The following is a 17,863-nucleotide window of genomic DNA, read 5'->3' on the forward strand; positions in this document are numbered from 1 at the left end:
CTTTGGCTTCTCTAACTTAGACATTTGTTCTTGTTTACTAAGATACATCTGGCCTCCTCAATTTTCCAGCTGAAGATGTACTACCTCATTCTTATCAAGATTGAAGATAATTTGCCAATGATGTAATTGTTCTGCAAGTTTGTTAACATCTTTTATTTTGCCTTCTTCTAATGATTATTGCTCTCAATTTGGTATTTTGCAAATTGTGAAGATATACTTCTGATTTCCAAGTACAAAGCTGGAATTGATTCATACGCAACAACTGTCCCAGCACAAATTCCTGCTGAACTGCACTCCCTAAATTTTATAGTTGTTAACACAAGCAAAAATATTGTGGAAATTCTGCTGTACCTGCACTGACTTATTTTAGTTTGGGATTCAAGTGTAGGATTACTTGATTAGTCACAATAAACCAGCTTCATAATTATTGATGCAATCAAGAATAAATGCGCTGCCTCTGGTACAAAAATAAATGCATAATTATCAACCAGCTATATTGAAGGATGGGTTCTTTAAGATAACCAAGCAATCTAATCACATGCTTAATTAGTTCAATTTTAACTTGTTCCAAAGCAACTTGAACAGGAACCTCATGTTACATTGGGATAAGTAAACAAGCCGTTTAACATTATCCACTGTCTTTATCAGGATCATTGATCAGTCATTACCAAGTTAGGGTGTCCCATTACCCATCATAAAGGATGGATTTAAAGGAAAGCTGTTCATTCTGTTTCAATAGTCCTTCCATTAACAATGAATGTCACGGTTTGTGCCATTTTTTTTCAGAACAATATTTTGTTCATGGTAATGGTATCCATACAGCATCACCAGTAACTATACTCATTTGCCTATGCCTCAGATTTATCTAATCACTGGGATTATTTCTGAAAACAATCCTTATAAAAAAAATTCCAAAACTATCTAGGGATTCATATTCTTATTTACACAGTCACCATATCAAGTGAATAAATAAAGTTTTTTTGAATGAAAACAGAAACATTGAATTCATAAAGAGAAAACTTTTCAGAATATGTTCACTCTCCAGTTTCCATATTGTTAAAATGGCAGCAAGGATAGGGGATTTCAAAACTAGGGGGCATATATTTAATAAGAGAGGAGAGACACTTAAAAAAGACACAAGGGGCAATTTTGTTCTTTGCACAGAGGGTGGTTTACATGTGTAATTAACTTCCTGAGGAAGTGGTGGATGGGAGTACAATTACATTTAAAATACATTAAGATAAGTACATGAATAGGAAAGGTTTGGAGGGATATTGATCAGGTGGGACTAGTTTACTTTGGGATTATGTTTGGCATGGACTGGTTGGACGGAAGGGTCAGGTTCCATTCTATGATTTCACTTATGCTGTCCTTGATTTTGAGTTGCCAGCGTTACTGACAAGACCAGCTTTTATTGCTTTCTGGAGTAGAGTAGTGCTGGAAAAGCACAGCGTTCAGGCAGCATCTGAGAAGCAGGAAAATTCGACGTTTCGGGCAAAAGCCCTTCATCAGGAATACAGGCAGAGTGCCTGAAGGGTGGAGAGATAAAGGGTGCTTTTCCAGCACCACGCTACACCAGAATCTGGTTTCCAGAATCTGCAGTCATTGTTTTTACCCAGCTTTTATTGCTTATCCTATTTGCCATTGGGAGGGTCATGGTGAGTACCTTTTGGAATCATTGCAGTCCTCTGGTCTTCCTCTATCCTAAATCCCCAATTGTATGAGGGCATGTGAAATAAACACTACTTGTGTTGTTCTTAAACTTTCACCGAGGTGCTCGTCCAGTCTTCGCAAAATCAGAATCCATAAAAGCAGAGTATGAAAGAAATATGTTCCAAGTGTTATGAACAGGTGGTGACAATAGGGAGAGAGACTTATTTTAAAACTAAGCTTGTCCCCAGATAACAGCCATCATAGACTCATATAGTCACACAACACGCAAACAGCCAAATATAATCCCAAACTAAACAAATATTACAGACAGTAAGTAGCCAGTTGACTATGTTTCTCCATTGTAATCTGAATGTAGATTACAAGTGTGAAGCTATCTCCAGCACTTTGATACCTCTTTCATCTATTTATGTTACTATTCATATTGCCCTTGACAGCACTCTCACTTTATAAAGTCTTGGATGAGTTTGAATTAAGATTTAGTTCCAAACATTCATTTATCCTGTCACTTGAAGACCCATAATCTGGATGAAACAACTTGAATTATGCATCTTTCAGTTGGTTGTCTGGAGACATCTATATTAAAAACATTAGCAATAGTCTGCAACATTGCTGAAAATTATAGCCAGCTTATTTCCCCCTTTAAACACAAGATAAAACAAGGGTGTAAATCTTAAGCTTCATTTGGATCCATGTTAGAGTTATGAATCATTTGATCAAGACTTTTGTATACACCACATAGCCTTCTTTAGAAAAAAAAACTGATGGAATAAACAACTGGTTATAAATATGAAATTCAAAAAATGAACAGTATTGTGACTATAATCACCGGACGTTGTCTCTCAGTATAATATTGAAAATGTTGAACTATTCTACTTAGAAAGCATTTTGAGGAACATACCTTATAGTTTCTGCATGACGGGTTGAAAGCATTTGTCCCACAGACGAATAAGGTGTTATCGTTTCTTTTCAGAAGCAATTTAATGAAATTGTGACATTCATCCTAAGCCAACAAGAAAAAAATTGCTACATTATGGTCAATTTACAGTGCAAATGTTTCATTACACAAATACTACTAGAAGCTGTGCCACTAAAAAATGCCTTCATAGCAAAACAACAAAATGACAGTTTCTGCCTCTAAGGATTCACCACTGTAACAAATCAAGCCATCAACTGGGGAACTCATTAGGAGATAACTGATAAAGCCAGTGAATCACATTAATGACAAAATCAAAAGGTCAGAGATTGCAACATATGATAACAGACATAGCAAGTCTTATGCTGAAGTGGCATCCATTAGGGAAATAATACCTGCTTACCTTATGCTTTCCCTTCATTCTGCATATGTCTATGTCAGCTTGTTTAGATCGCCATGTTAACTTCTGTGATGAGAAGAACCAGATTATTAAAAGGTAGCATTTCACACATTTTATCAGCTACCACCACAGAATACATAGCAGCTAATTCAGTTTATAAGCGGTGTTAGAAACATTGAACATATAACAACCATGAAAACATCCATTTTGTGCAATGCCATTTGACAGACTTCCTTGAATCATTTTGCTCCTTGAAGAACAAAATTCCTTTGGTAATGCCGCAAGTGACCAAGACCTGAATTTTTGCAATGAAGGACGGCATTCCCAGTTTAGCCAAATCAGTGCCACAGACCAGTTGCTGGGAGTCCCACCTATTAACCCAGCAATCACCATTTTATTCCCCTTTGGGTGGTGGTTAAGACGACAGGAGTGGGTTGTACTTTGCGCATCCACTGCTCACAGAAGCAGTTGCACATGCAGCTGCCCTCAAAACAACTTTTGAAACTTCAATGTCCAAACCATGACTTGAGTCCACGGACAACTTTGGGAATACTGAAGTGCCCTTTGAGATTGTGAAAAGTGGGCATTAAAAAAAAGGATAAATTATTTCTCTGTTCAGCTGTAATGGGAACCATTAAACTAATTGGGATGATCAAGCTGCTGGGATTTAAATGTGAACTTCACATTTTTGATAAAAGGAAACTTTCTGCAAGTGTAGAAGCTTAAATCAGTGCTTGCTCTGACACTGTCTGGTATTATTACGCTTATGGGTATCATTAGCACTACATGACAGATCTCAACCTATTTTCACAATGGGGTGCCAGTCAGCCCACAGTTGAATTTTTTTTGAGTGGGGTAAGCATTAAAATGCTTGGCTCTTTTTAAAAACAAGGAACAAAGTAGGTAAAATAGTGAAAGTGTTTCTTTTTAAATCAGTTATCATGTTTTCTCAAGTAATCAAAATTTAAGAATTTTATTTTACTTCATCTCCACATGAGTTCTATGCACAGTAGATTGGCAGAAAGGGTATAAGAGCAAAATGTGGTGGATGTGGGTGCATGTCTTGGCATTAAATTGGCATTGGGGCTATAGGGTCTTGGTGGTAGGAATTAGCTGATATGATTTGGCACGGATGGAGCATGGAGACTGAGGATTGGAGGAGTAATATTTTCTATCTTACAAAAAAAAACAACTGTAGCTAAAGGATAAACCAGATCTAAAAGTCGAAGTTCTAAATTGGAGAAATGCCAATTTTGATGGTATTAGGCAAGACTTTTCAAAAGCTGATTGGGGGCAGATATTCGCAGGTAAAGGGAAGGCTGGAAAATGGGGAGCCTTGCAAAATGTCCATACTACAGAGGAGGAAGTGCTGGATGTCTTGAAATGGGCAAAGATGGATAAATCCCCAGGGCCTGATCAAGTGTACCCTAGAACTCTGTGGGAAGCTCGAGAAATGATTGCTGGGCGTTTTGCTGAGACATTTGTATCATCGATAGTCACAGGTGAGGTGCCGGAAGACTGGAGGTTGGCTAACGTGGTGCCATGGTTTAAGAAGGGTGGTAAGGACAAGCCAGGGAACTATAGACCAGTGAGCCTGACGTCAGTGGTGGGCAAGTTGTTGGAGGGAATCCTGAGGGACAGGATGTACATGTATTTGGAAAGGCAAGGACTGATTAGAGATAGTCAACATGGTTTTGTGTGTGGTAAATCATGTCTCACAAACTTGAATGAGTTTTTTGAAGAAGTAACAAAGAGGATTGATGAAGGCAGAGTGGTAGTTTTGATCTAAATGGACTTCAGTAAGGCGTTCGACAAGGTTCCCCATGGGAGACAAATTAGCAAGGTTAGATCTCACGGAATACAGGGAGAACTAGCCATTTGGATACAGAACTGGCTCAAAGGTAGAAGACAGAGAGTGGTGGTGGAGGGTTGTTTTTCAGACTGGAGGCCTGTGACCAGTGGAGTACCACAAGGATCGGTGCTGGGCCCTCTACTTTTTGTCAATTACATAAATGATTTGGATGCAAGCATAAGAGGTACAGTTAGTAAGTTTGCAGATGACACCAAAATTGGAGGTGTAGTGGACAGCGAAGAGGGTTACCTCAGATTACAACAGGATCTTGACCAGATGGGCCAGTGGGCTGAGAAGTGGAAGATGGAGTTTAATTCAGATAGTGCAAGATGCTGCATTTTGGGAAAACAAATCTTAGCAGGACTTATACACTTAATGGTAAGGTCCTAGGGAGTGTTGCTGAACAAAGAGACCTTGGAGTGCAGGTTCATAGCTCCTTGAAAGTGGAGTCGCAGGTAGATAGGTTAGTGAAGGTGTTTGGTATGCTTTCCTTTATTGGTGAGAGTATTACAGGAGTCGGGAGGTAATGTTGCAGCTGTACAGGACATTGGTTAGGCTACTGTTGGAATATTGCGTGCAATTCTGATCTCCTTTCTATCGAAAAGATGTTGTGAAACTTGAAAGGGTTCAGAAAAGATTTACAAGAATGTTGCCAGGGTTGGAGGATTTGAGCTAGAAGGAGAGGCTGAACAGGCTGGGGCTGTTTTCCCTGGAGCGTCGGAGGCTGAGGGGTGACCTTATAAAGGTTTACAAAATTATGAGGGGCATGGATAGGGTAAATAGACAAAGTCTTTTCCTTGGGGTCGGGGAGTCCAGAACTAGAGGGCATAGGTTTAGGGTGAGAGGGGAAAGATATAAGAGAGACCTAAGGGGCAACTTTTTAACACAGAGGGTGGTACGTATATGGAATGAGCTGCCAGAGGATGTGGTGGAGGCTGGTACAATTGCAACATTTAAGAGGAATTTGGATGGTTATTTGAATAGGAAGGGTTTGGAGGGATATGGGCCGGGTGCTGGCAGGCGGAACTAGATTGGGTTGGGATATTGGTCGGCATGGACGGGTTGCACCGAAGGGTCTGTTTCCATGCTGTACATCTCTATGACTCTAAGTCCTGGACTAAGGAAGTGGACTTTTTCCAACAGCCCCATCTGCATCCTCCCCTGAATGAATACCTGAACGTCCCAGGGCACTTTCTCCTGAATTAGATTTGGAGAATTGGGAAATTTCTCAACTCTGTATTCCTGGCCTGGGAGTGAGATATCAGGCCTAAATTAATATACAATACTGTATTTTAGCGAGGTTGCCTCTGTAATAATCATTTCACAAGGCAAAACAATATATAAAATTAGAGATTAAATATTGTTCAAACTATGAATTTGCTAACCGAATAAGTAATTTTTGAAATAAACACCCTGTGCCTCCTAAATAGACCATAAAACACTTGAATACATAGGATTAGCACAACTGCGGCATTTGTAAATATATAGTTTGCTTACTGAAATATTTTACTTGAATAAAACTTGCCTTAATGGCAATTAATGACAATAATAGATTTTAACTTTTACATTATGTGATAAACTCCTTTCTCTTGAATGTATTTTTGTGCTAACAAAACCAATATCGTGTGAACACTAACATGCAGGGCACAGGCAGTTCTACAGGGTTATTACATTTAAAATTCCACTGCTGATTTCTATATTTGATTGTTCCAAACTATTATCACGTTAAATTTTTACCAAGCAATAAGGGTTGGGTGCGCTGCAGGGTTGTCAATGGGTCACTCAAAATAGTTCTGGGGGGGAGGGGGGGGTCACTAAAAAGCAGTTTCCAGATCACACTTAGTTGAAGTAGTCAGACAAAAACAGAAGCTGCATGCAGAAAATAACTATTAAGCTGTGCGGCTGAAAAGACAACTAAACAACAATGGGTCTGTGTAGTTGGGCAGTCAGTGAGAAATCAAACAGCAGTTCGATGACTCTACACTGTTAGAACTAAGGAAGAAGTAGCCCAAGGACTTACTAGGCAGCCAAGTGTTGGAACCAGAGCCCTGGAAATGTCCTGGGAGGCATGGACATTCAGAAAAAGCTGCCTATCACTAAAAGTTCAGCGCAGCTATGAGGGAGGGTGAAGAAAACTCACAAGCAGTATTTTCTTTTTACAGCCAGGTAAGAGCTCAGAAATAAGTCCAGGTATGAGCTAACATGGATGCGTTCATGGTTTATGAAAAATAAGAGTTGTGCCCGAGTGTAAGAGCTGGAGTGCAAGTATAGCACAGTCCCAGAAAATGAAGGTGAACTACTGTGTGCAAACAATTTACGGGCCAGTCTGTGACAGAACAGTTTGTTTTTAAGGCTGGATCAACAGAAAAGCAGCAGCACAATCTTGTAGCATTTTAATGAGGACTGGTGAACAACAGCGTCACGAACAGAGGGTGTGGATGTGGGTGGCAGGCTGGGGGCTGATTGCACTTGTTATTTGATGTGGGGTATTTGACCATAGGTAATCTGCTGCCATATTTGTATTGTTATTTTTGCAAATGTTGGAATATGTAAGTCATATTTAACTTTGCACACTTTAAACAATTCTGTTTGGTCAATGATCTTTGTATGTTTAAGTTATATTTGTAATAAACTTGTACTTTGTTGTTAACTAAAGCTGACTCAATTGTTCCTAAAGGCTAAACCAGATATAGTCTAAAATCTACGTCACTGGCTGTATCACCACTGGTTACATTAAAAAAAAAATGCTGTGACCAGTGGAGGAATGGGACTAGAAGTGGTTTGATGCTTTAATCCAAATCTTGGTCGTAACAGTCAGAATTTCCCTCAAAACTTGCTCATACTGAAGATTGTAGCTGTTCCATCTAACCCATGCTTTACTGCCCATAGTTCAATTCACAGTACTCGAGTCTTATCTGGATTCTACATATGGGCCTTCATGTTTAAACTGAGACAGCACAGTCACAGAAACAAAAGAAAACACACGCTACTTACTTTGTTAAAATTAATCTGCTCTGTGAAGGATGTATCCATTTCAACAGTGTAAATATGGTCTCTATAAACAGAAGAATCTACATGTTCATTTCAAGCTTTAACCGTAGTCTGCAGAATCTTATTGTACTCAACAGACAGCAAGCCAAGTGTTGCAATCATTCAATTTGAAATGCCTCACCACATAATAATACAACTATTATAAATACATTCAAAATGACTTTGGTCAATGGATTATTCATAAAAAGGCAGCAAATTGGTTTCCCAATAGCTCAGTTTATCCAGTGAATAGCTGCGCCATGCTGAACACAAGGGTGCCCAGATTTGAACTCTGAACCTGATTGACATTCCTGACCCTGCTCACAGGGCATCAATTCCTGTCAGAAACCAATGTACATGAATGTCAGGTGAGGAAAGGATCAGTTTCAGCTGTGATGTCTTCCCTGTGCCCACCCAAATCTTTCCCCATGGTCAATGTGGCTGCCAATGTTCACCATTCAGGTTCACTGATAAACAAAGAGCAGGTGGGTCAAGACAGTTAAAGGAATAATGTATTGAAAGCTCGCAGAAAAGGATCAATGCCTTCTAGAAGAGATTAAATAAATGTAATAGAATAAAAATCTGAAAACTTAAAATAATTTATGACATTTAATACATCAAATTGAGAGTCGTAAAGTGTGCAGTCTCCCATTTTATAGATAAAATAATTATGATCCTTGCACCATTAATGATTCAATGGATGCACTGTGTCTCTCCCTTATTTACTTTGGACTAAAATGTGTTCCACTCTTCGTTCAAGTCACCATTTCCAATCGAGACTGATGGAATCAAGTGATCTGTATGTGCTCATTAGGTAAATTAGAAACTACATACTTTGGAGAGTACCTGAAGGTTTTGGCATTCAGCACTGAATTTTGAGCATAGCCCCTGCTGATAAGATCATTTTCACTAATGTAATAGTAGAGAAAGAAGAGTCAGTACATAGCTGCACATCAACGCAGAATTGCCACAGATGCAACTTCTCACACCTACAGCACACCAATCTTTCCATTATAGAATACTGACAAGTACAATTAGATCTCCTTCATGTAACCGTATATGGAGGGGTGGACATTGGACACCAAAGCTGAATGAAAGATGAACAGTAAATCTGAAACCCCTGGCTGTGCATTTTTAAAATTCACCCTTGCATATACCCTTAACTTGAAACCTTCCTAGAGATGATATCGTCTGACTTTAAATAATAAACAAAACACTGTTTATACTTGACAAGGACATGCTCAAAGTGGCACATTTCTTTGCTGAAAATGTTTGAATAAAATTGCAATGTCGACAATTGCAAAGCATTTTTAAGCCATGCTTAGAGTCTAATGCATTTCATCCACTCATTCAAAACAATACACAGACAAATAGTCCATTGTCTTTGCCAAGTTTCCTTCGTGAAATGTCAAATTGCTTATACATTGCTGAGAACTGCACTTTCTTTACAAATACCCACCAATCCTCCAAACAGGGAAAACCATTAGCATGCCAGGTGCCAAGCTATTTTTAAATTCTACCACACACATTCCCTCTATGACAGCAGAATAGGCATAAATGTTGCCTAGGAGGGGAAAGAATACTTATCTAGAACTGCTAAAACAATTGCTTTACTTTCTATTTGGATGCCATTAAATGGATCTCTATATAAAATCTGACTGTATTCCAATCATTGCAATTTAGAAATGCATTTGGTTGTGGGCATTCTAATGTGTTACTGTATCCAGACACTTCTGTGTTTTGACAGATCCAATCAGTACAGCCAATTATTCAAATTGGTATTTATACAGCACAACAATTAATGTGTAATCTCAACTATAGTATTATTATTTTTATATGAAATTAGGCAATGGAAAATAGTTACTGTGCAACTATTTCCAGGAGACCAGAGGTGTTTTTTTCCACAAAACAATAAAAAGGTCCAGTTTATAGCACATACATACACAATATCCAAAAGTCTTCGTTCTGCTGTCAGCCAGAGCAGCAGTAAAGTTGCTACAACTCTTGGCAGCATCCTTGATTGGATCAGTGGTTGGAATGGGGAGAGATAGCAGAAAAGAGAAGAGGAAATAGCTAAATGTTCCTGTCATTGCCCATCCATGAACAACTGCCAAATTGATGCCCATGTATCTCAGTAAATTTTGAGGGTTGGGGGTGGTTCTGCTGGGAATGAACAGTGCAGCTCCTGCCTCTGGTTTAATTATTTCCATTTAGAATAAAGCAATATATTGCTTTCTTTAGAAATAATCATTCCAATAATCATATTTTTCATCTAAACCTTTGTAACGATATTAAAAGACAAATTACAGGATCATTTGTGTGTTTAAAAAAAACTGATATTTCAAGATGTGTCTTTATATTTCCACTGTCCACTGGAGGCTAAAACAAATTTGATTTCCTAACAATTGTGTTCTGACAATGGTTACCTATCTATTGGCATTATTTGACAGCTAAACCTATCGCACTTACAAAGGGACTATTTTCACAAATGCTTTGTTTGCAAAACAAGCTTTTTAAATAGTGCAACTTTTTGAATTATGTCAAACAACATCTACGTGCTATTCACACTACTACACAGTGGGAAAAAAATGTTTCCTTTCTCCAAAAACAGAATACAAACTTGCTTTTCATGCTCGTGACAGAACATATTCAACAGATTATCTTTGCCTTAAAGAAGCTTATTTAAAAACTTCTGTTAGTAAGCATTAAAGAGACAAACAGATATTAACTTCAATATAAAAAGGAACACTTTTTAGCACAGTCAGACCAGTGCCTGGTTACCATCCAATTGACATAAAGATAAATTACTCATCTTCCTTTCCTTTATTTTCTTTTTGATACACCTCTTCACCATCCAACACTAATTGAATTATGGTAGATGCCATGATTCAAATAACTTTTCTTTTGCAGTATCCAGCTTCCAAATTGAATTTAGTTCCCATAATTTTAACTCAGCAGTAAATGAATGCCCCTTGAGCAAACATGACCTTCTACTTCCTGCACATGATCCCCCTACATTAGTGCAAGTTTAAAAATAGCACTACATCCTGATTTAAATGGATAGAATCCTCATGGAGTTGAATCTATATCTGAGCAGCAATGCTCCCCATAAGCTGTATACTTGCATGGTCACACACCATGATCCTCCACTGTATGACTTCCCCTCTGGTTTAACTACACTACTCAGATGTCCATGCAAGCACCACAAACATGAGATGACATTTCTAGGGAGGAGTAAGAGGGTATTTTTGGCATGGTGACATGTTTCACACTATCATCTAGATTGTGAACAGATCACGGTCATGAAAATAATGAATATTTTTGTCTTAGGTTGCATCCTCACAATAGTTTGTCACAATATGCTTAAGGTAAAATATGTAATGAAGGCAGAATGTTTATGGATATATTAACATGTTATTTAAAAAGTCTATGAAGTAAGAACACAACCTCACAGGGTTAATTTCGATATAAAGCAATAGCAGAAGACGGATGTTCGTGATCAATCACATGTTTAACATCTTTCTTTTTTTAAAAAAACTGTATTGACTTCATTTGACTGATATAAAAACAGGCTGCAAATTTTCCATCACGTCTTTCACACCACAGGAGGTAAAGATGTATCCCCACTGTCCAGATTTGCAAATGTAACAACAGCAGCAGCAATTTAAAGCTGGCAGCAAAGCTCAACTTTGATATCATTCACAATGTAAAGAGAGTCTCCAGCTGACCTTGTGTCAAATACAAACCTGAATGGAGTTGAGGCATGTGTCAACCACAAGCTAACTGAGTGGGAGAATAGGCTCAAATTGACCTACACTTGTACCTTTGCATCTGCGTATATGTATATGAAAGGCACCTAAATATCTTGGAGATCAGAGACTCACCCTGCAACCTTCAAAGAAAAGGACACAAAAACTACCTTCTATCGCTGCAAGCACTCTTCCACTACAAGCCTACTGCCTAACAATGCCATGCAAGGGTTGTACTTCAATTAATCTCATGATATGATATAAGCAGCTAGAGCCACTTTCTTCAAACTAGTCAGTAAATTGAACTCATGGTTTGACAGGTTAGTGAAATAATACTTACCTAGCAGCAATGTAGAGTGTTCGATTCATTTTTACAATCAGCTGAATGTCCAGCTTGTGTCTTAGTGTGTTATTTCGTCCAGGTTTGTGACCCAAAAATACAGGATAATGTTTTGTATCTGTTAAAGAGAGAAAAAGCATGTGACCCAATCAATTTGTGAATTACAATTCCCACACTTAGTTCAACACTTCTGGTACCCCAAGGCAGTTATGTAATATCACAGCAGATTTCACACGCACTCATTCCTGTAATCCTTGTTAAAAGTCAGCAGGGACACTAATTCCATTGCAAACTAAAAATTCTTACTTAGGAGGAAATTACATTTCACTTTTTCTATGCTTAAAGACATTTAACTAGTTCTAGGCAAAAGCATCATGTGTCATTGATGTTTTGCATTTGTTAAAATTAGCACATAATAAAATTTTACTTGAAAACTTACAGTTGCCATGTGCAATACTGATTGGCTCAGAGTCTTCGGGGAAACCAGCCCCAGCAAAATGTAGTAGCGAAAAATATAGCAGCAAGGCCTCAGGCTTCATAGTAGCACAGCTAGCTCACCTCTTATTTTCACTTAAGCCTGTCAAAAAAAGGGGAAAGTAAATGTCAATTTCACATCCACTGATTAACTATAACTATGATTGTTAAAACTTATGATCAAAAATGGGATTATATTGCATCTTGTACATGTACCCATTGTTCAGAGGCCAATAGATAGGGAAAAAGAAAGAAAGAGAGAGAGAAAAAGAGAGAGAGAAAGAAGAGAGAGAGAGAGAGAGAGAGAGAGAGAGAGAAAGAGAAAAAGAAAGAAAGAAAGAAAGAAAGAAAGAAAGAAAGAAAGAAAGAAAGAAAGAAAGAAAGAAAGAAAGAAAGAAAGAAAGAAAGAAAGAAAGAAAGAAAGAAAGAAAGAAAGAAAGAAAGAAAGAAAGAAAGAAAGAAAGAAAGAAAGAAAGAAAGAAAGAAAGAAAGAAAGAAAGAAAGAAAGAAAGAAAGAAAGAAAGAAAGAAAGAAAGAAAGAAAGAAAGAAAGAAAGAAAGAAAGAAAGAAAGAAAGAAAGAAAGAAAGAAAGAAAGAAAGAAAGAAAGAAAGAAAGAAAGAAAGAAAGAAAGAAAGAAAGAAAGAAAGAAAGAAAGAAAGAAAGAAAGAAAGAAAGAAAGAAAGAAAGAAAGAAAGAAAGAGAAAGAAAGAGGAAACCAAGACTGAAAGAAAAAAGTGAGGGGGAAAAATGATAGTTAATCTCCATTTCAAAATTCCCTAGGTGGTTGAAGCATTCCCACTGAAAAGAACAGAAATGAGGAAATTGCTTGTCCACAAATTCCAAGTTCCTTACAAAATCACTCCATAGGTCAAACCATTCACACAACTGCAAATAAATCAAGTAAGAAGAGTAGAAACAAAAAGGAAGGAGTTAAATGGACCAGAGTCTTCAAACTTAGTGTCACCGTCTTGTTGACACTAATTGGCTGAAGAAATCTAGCCAAATGCTCTTTTGCATTAACTTTTAATCATCAATTGAGAAATAGATTTTAATTTACATTCTTCTGGGACCTGTACAGTTTTATAACTAAAGTCAACATTGCACCATATTCAAGACATAACTTATTATGCATTCAGACCATGAATAATGGTTGAGAACTGTACAGTGCAGGATGATATCTGTATATAAACCTACCCATCTGCCTTGGGATGACTATTGAATCAGCACGAGAAGCTGTTCCAATGCTCCTCTGACAGGGATTGTAACCTTCATGATTTGATAATAAAAGGTGCTAACGAGGCACTGATGTCTGATGTAGCTGCAACTCTATTATCTTAAACCAATACATGCAAGTACAGCTCGACTGCTGTCATATGACCTCCTGCAATTGAAAGGACGATTGTAAAGAGGACAGATGCAATACTTTCAGCAAATGATACCCAATGTAGACCTCAGTCCAATGGAGTTAGGGCTAATAATGTCAACAAGTTCATTCAATAAAAGTGTTTTAAAAGGATATCAGTATGTCACATGTTAATTTGCAAAAATCTGACTTTGATTTGGATGTGACATGTTCTAAACTGTACGTCTCAAGAGACTCTTAAATTAGCACAGATCTACCTCAACTCCTGCTCTCTTGCCCAAGTGTGCTGTTTCCTGTTCTTGAAAAAGATGTGCGCACTCTGTCTGCAAATCCTATACTCTTTGTCTAAATGATTGCTTGTACCCACCCAGAAATGGCTCAACTTCTGTTTCTTGTTTTTTCATTCTTTCTACCGTGCCTATACAAGAAGCAAAGGAGGACAATATGATTTTGTAAAGAAATAAATAAAGGACAAAATAGTAGATGCATATAGCAGGCATTTGCATGCAATTGTATTGTTAAAATAATACCTTATTAAGTCTTGAATTTTGCTTGCTACAGGCATTTGATGTTTGGAAATGGCCTTTGTAGAAGCTGATAGCAGGGATATTGGGAAAGCGGTGGCCATTTATCAGCACCAGATAGCTCCAATAACTCACGCAGATAAGTGTACAAATATCAGATTCTTCTACAAATTCCTCTGAACCTACTATATATTCACATACCTATAGTGTTTCAATATCCTATTTTCATGCACACCTGAAGATATAAACCTAAATGTTGTAAAATTATAATAATGTCAGGCTAAAGTTCCACATGCTCTTCAAATGCTATGAAGAGCAAAGATGGAAAGAACCTGCAGCAATGTTGCAATTAATGTGATCTTATGCTTTTTACAACCTTTTACAATTAGTTCATAAAATACAACATCGTAATTGTAATGCAGAAAATGTGATAGTCAAAATGCACATGAAAGCCATGTAAACTGAAATGAGATAATGACTAATTTTGTTATAATACGTAAATATAAATATTAGCTTGGATGCCAGAAGAAGGACAATCTGTCTTAGTTTATTCCAAAGATGTTGCGTCAAAAGTTATTCTCTCTCTCTCTATATATATATATACTTAATGCATTGAAACAAAGGTCAAATGTGTCCTTCATTGCTTGACACTTTCATAAATTTATGGATCTCAGGAGGGAGCCTGAACCCACGAAGAGGGGTCACAGACCTCAAAATATTAACTCTTTTTTTTTCTCTCCATGGATGATGTCAGACCAGACTCTCTCCAGCAATTTCTATTTTTGTGTTTCGCAACTCCAGCATTTGCAGTTCTTTTTCTATTGAACCCAGGACCTTCTGTTTCAAACATGAGAGTACAACTAAATAAAACACAACCAATCATCCTCAACAGCACTGTCTTGTTTCAAAAATTCTTGAAAATTATATTTCTGCTTTGTTTACCAGTAAGAGACACAGTAATGTTTTCTAGCCTGACACTGCTATGAGGTGTGCATGCCCTCTGGCCTCATGAAGAACCTGGATTTTATTTGCTACACCACTGGAGACCAAGCTTTCTATTATCAAGGCCTTAAACATTAACATTTGTCATCCTAAACTTCTCTGCTTCATTATTTTTCTTTGCTCCTTTAAGACACATACAAATTTAGGTCCATGACCAAGCTTTTGATAACTTGACAAAAAATCTCCTTTGTTGGCACAGTGTCAAATTTTATTTGGTAGTGTTCCTGTGATGAACCTTGAATCGATTTACTAAATAAATACAAGACGTTTTTGCGACATTGAAGACATGGCCCCTCTTCAGCTCTCTAATAAAATCCAATCGTTTTAGTCAAAATCCAGTAGATTTTCATGACAGGTCAACATACAACTCATTCTATAACAACTTATAAATAGGATAAAGGAACGAGGTATTTGAGGTTTCTACTTTTACCTTTCGCAGATGGATTCAGTGAGGATCCAAACTATGATGAATTACTGTCCCAAGGTTTATTCAACATAAGGGAAAGAAAATGCTTCTATATCTGATTGTACCATTTGATACAGAGTAGGGTGGGTAAGAAATCAGTCCTTTTGGCTCTAAATTTGTTTTGGTGATTGACCATTAAGCTTTGAATTGACACTCAGTCAAGTGACCCTTTGTCAGAACTGATGAAGGTTCCTCTAAAGTTCTGATGAAGAATAACTGGCCTTAAAATGTTAACTCTGCTTTTCTCACTACAGATGCTGCCAGCCCTGCTGAGTTTCTCCAGTAGTCTGCTTATTTCAGAGTTCTAACATCTGCAATTCTTTGTTTTTATGCAACATTTTAGTGATTGTTCTTCACTGTGGCATATGAATCACTCCATTCAGAAGAGCTAACGAAATCCTCTCTTATCCAATGAAACATACGAATGGGGCAGACAGCCTCAATAGAATTGCAATCTAATTCACAGTACAGATTGCCATTATATGAACATAGGAATCAGGAGGAGTAGATTACCTGACCTCAAACTTGCTCTACCATTCAATAAAGATCATAGTTGATCTCTTTACTCAATATTCTCACCTACCTTAACAGATTCTTGGTAAGCAGGGGAATGAAAGGCTATCTACCTCTGCCTTAAAGATTTTCAAAGGCTTTGCTTCTATTGCCTTAGAGGATAAGCGTTCCAAAGACCCCTGATCTTCAGAAAAGAATTCTCATTTTTTCCCTCCTAGTTCTCCTCCTAGTTCTAGACTCCACCTGGAGGGGTCTTGTTTGAAACAAACTGCCAATTAATTTAAACTCAGCAGATATAAATCTAGCCTGCCCAATTACTGCTCATTAGACAGTCCACCCATTCCAGGTATTAGTCTAGTAAACCTTCGCTGAATTGCATTCACCATATTTACGAGACTAATACTGTACACAGTACACCAAATGTGGTCTCACTTGCCTAGTGAAAAAAAACCTCCCTACTTTTGTATTCAGTGCTCCTCGCAATGACATTCTATTAGCTTTCTTAATTTTTTGCTGTATCTACATATTAACATTTTGCGATTCATGTGCTGGGATACCCAGATCCCTCTGCATCTCCCACAATTTAGATGATATACTTTTCAATTCCTCCTGCCAAATGGACAATTTCATATATTTCCACTTTATGTACCATTTGCCATATCTGTTCACTCAAAGCCCAGAGTTCTTTGAGCCTTCTTATATCCTCATTACAATTTACTTTCCTATATATCTTTGCTTCATTTATTAATTGAACAACCATACCTTCCATCCATTCATCTAAGTCATTTATATAAATTAGCAGCATACATATTGCTTTGCTGTTGTTGGGTATGAACTCTGCCATATACGAGAATCAAAAAAGGATTTCACTTTTGTAACAACCAACTGGTGTGACTATAAGCAGCGTATTGTTCAAATCAGTCCGATATCCTGGCAGTAGCCAGATGCCTTTATTCTCTCAGTCCCGTTGCCAGCTGAATTTGAGCCTACATAGCAAATTCAAAGTGTGGCTACTGTGTGACAAGGGCTGTCTGTTAATGACGTGCCCAATATCATGGAACATAAACAACTAATGGAACTGCACCAGGTTTAAAGGAAAGGTTTGGCAGGAAGAGGATGCAAGTACAAGAGAATGAAATAGGGGAGTGAAATAGGATTAGGTTAGCTTCAATGGACTGAGTTACTTCCTTCTGTGATGAAATGTCATGTATTTAAATTGAGGCAATGGTTTGCACATAAATGATAATCTGTCATTTTAGGGAGCATAACATTAATTACAAATGAATTCTGCTCAAAAAGTTAGTAACCTTAAAATATATTTTATTTCTAGTATCATCAGAATTTTGCTTTGTTTAGGTAATTAGTGGTGGTCTAAGGCTATTAACCCGTGCTGTTTTCAAAAGGAACGTGGAAAGAAAAATAGTTGCTGGTTCTTCTCTTGCTTTTTGACTGCCCAAATACTGTTGGAACATGGCTCTCATGGTAAAGCCTATAGAAATTACAGTTACTTGGGGAAATAGCCATTTCCTATTGTCACATTATTTGACCAAGTTGTGAAAGAG

General features: G+C 37.5%; 1 protein-coding gene across 11 annotated transcripts in view; it reads right to left on the reverse strand.

Annotated features, from left to right (window-relative positions):
• The window catches only part of sema6a (sema domain, transmembrane domain (TM), and cytoplasmic domain, (semaphorin) 6A), a 152,344-nt gene that overhangs the window by 44,910 nt on the left and 89,571 nt on the right, over positions 1–17,863 (reverse strand). For all 11 annotated transcript variants that reach the window (XM_043711327.1, XM_043711335.1, XM_043711319.1 and 8 more), the window contains exons 2-6: positions 12,398–12,535; positions 11,959–12,076; positions 7,834–7,894; positions 2,991–3,053; positions 2,573–2,674 (exon numbers count right to left, since the gene is read on the reverse strand). In XM_043711327.1, coding sequence (XP_043567262.1) covers positions 2,573–2,674; positions 2,991–3,053; positions 7,834–7,894; positions 11,959–12,076; positions 12,398–12,497 — 444 coding nt within the window. In that variant the 5' untranslated portion in view covers positions 12,498–12,535. The remainder of the gene's footprint in view (positions 1–2,572; positions 2,675–2,990; positions 3,054–7,833; positions 7,895–11,958; positions 12,077–12,397; positions 12,536–17,863) is intronic.

This window comes from Chiloscyllium plagiosum, chromosome 2 (assembly GCF_004010195.1).
Source record: "Chiloscyllium plagiosum isolate BGI_BamShark_2017 chromosome 2, ASM401019v2, whole genome shotgun sequence".
Taxonomy (NCBI): domain Eukaryota; kingdom Metazoa; phylum Chordata; class Chondrichthyes; order Orectolobiformes; family Hemiscylliidae; genus Chiloscyllium; species Chiloscyllium plagiosum.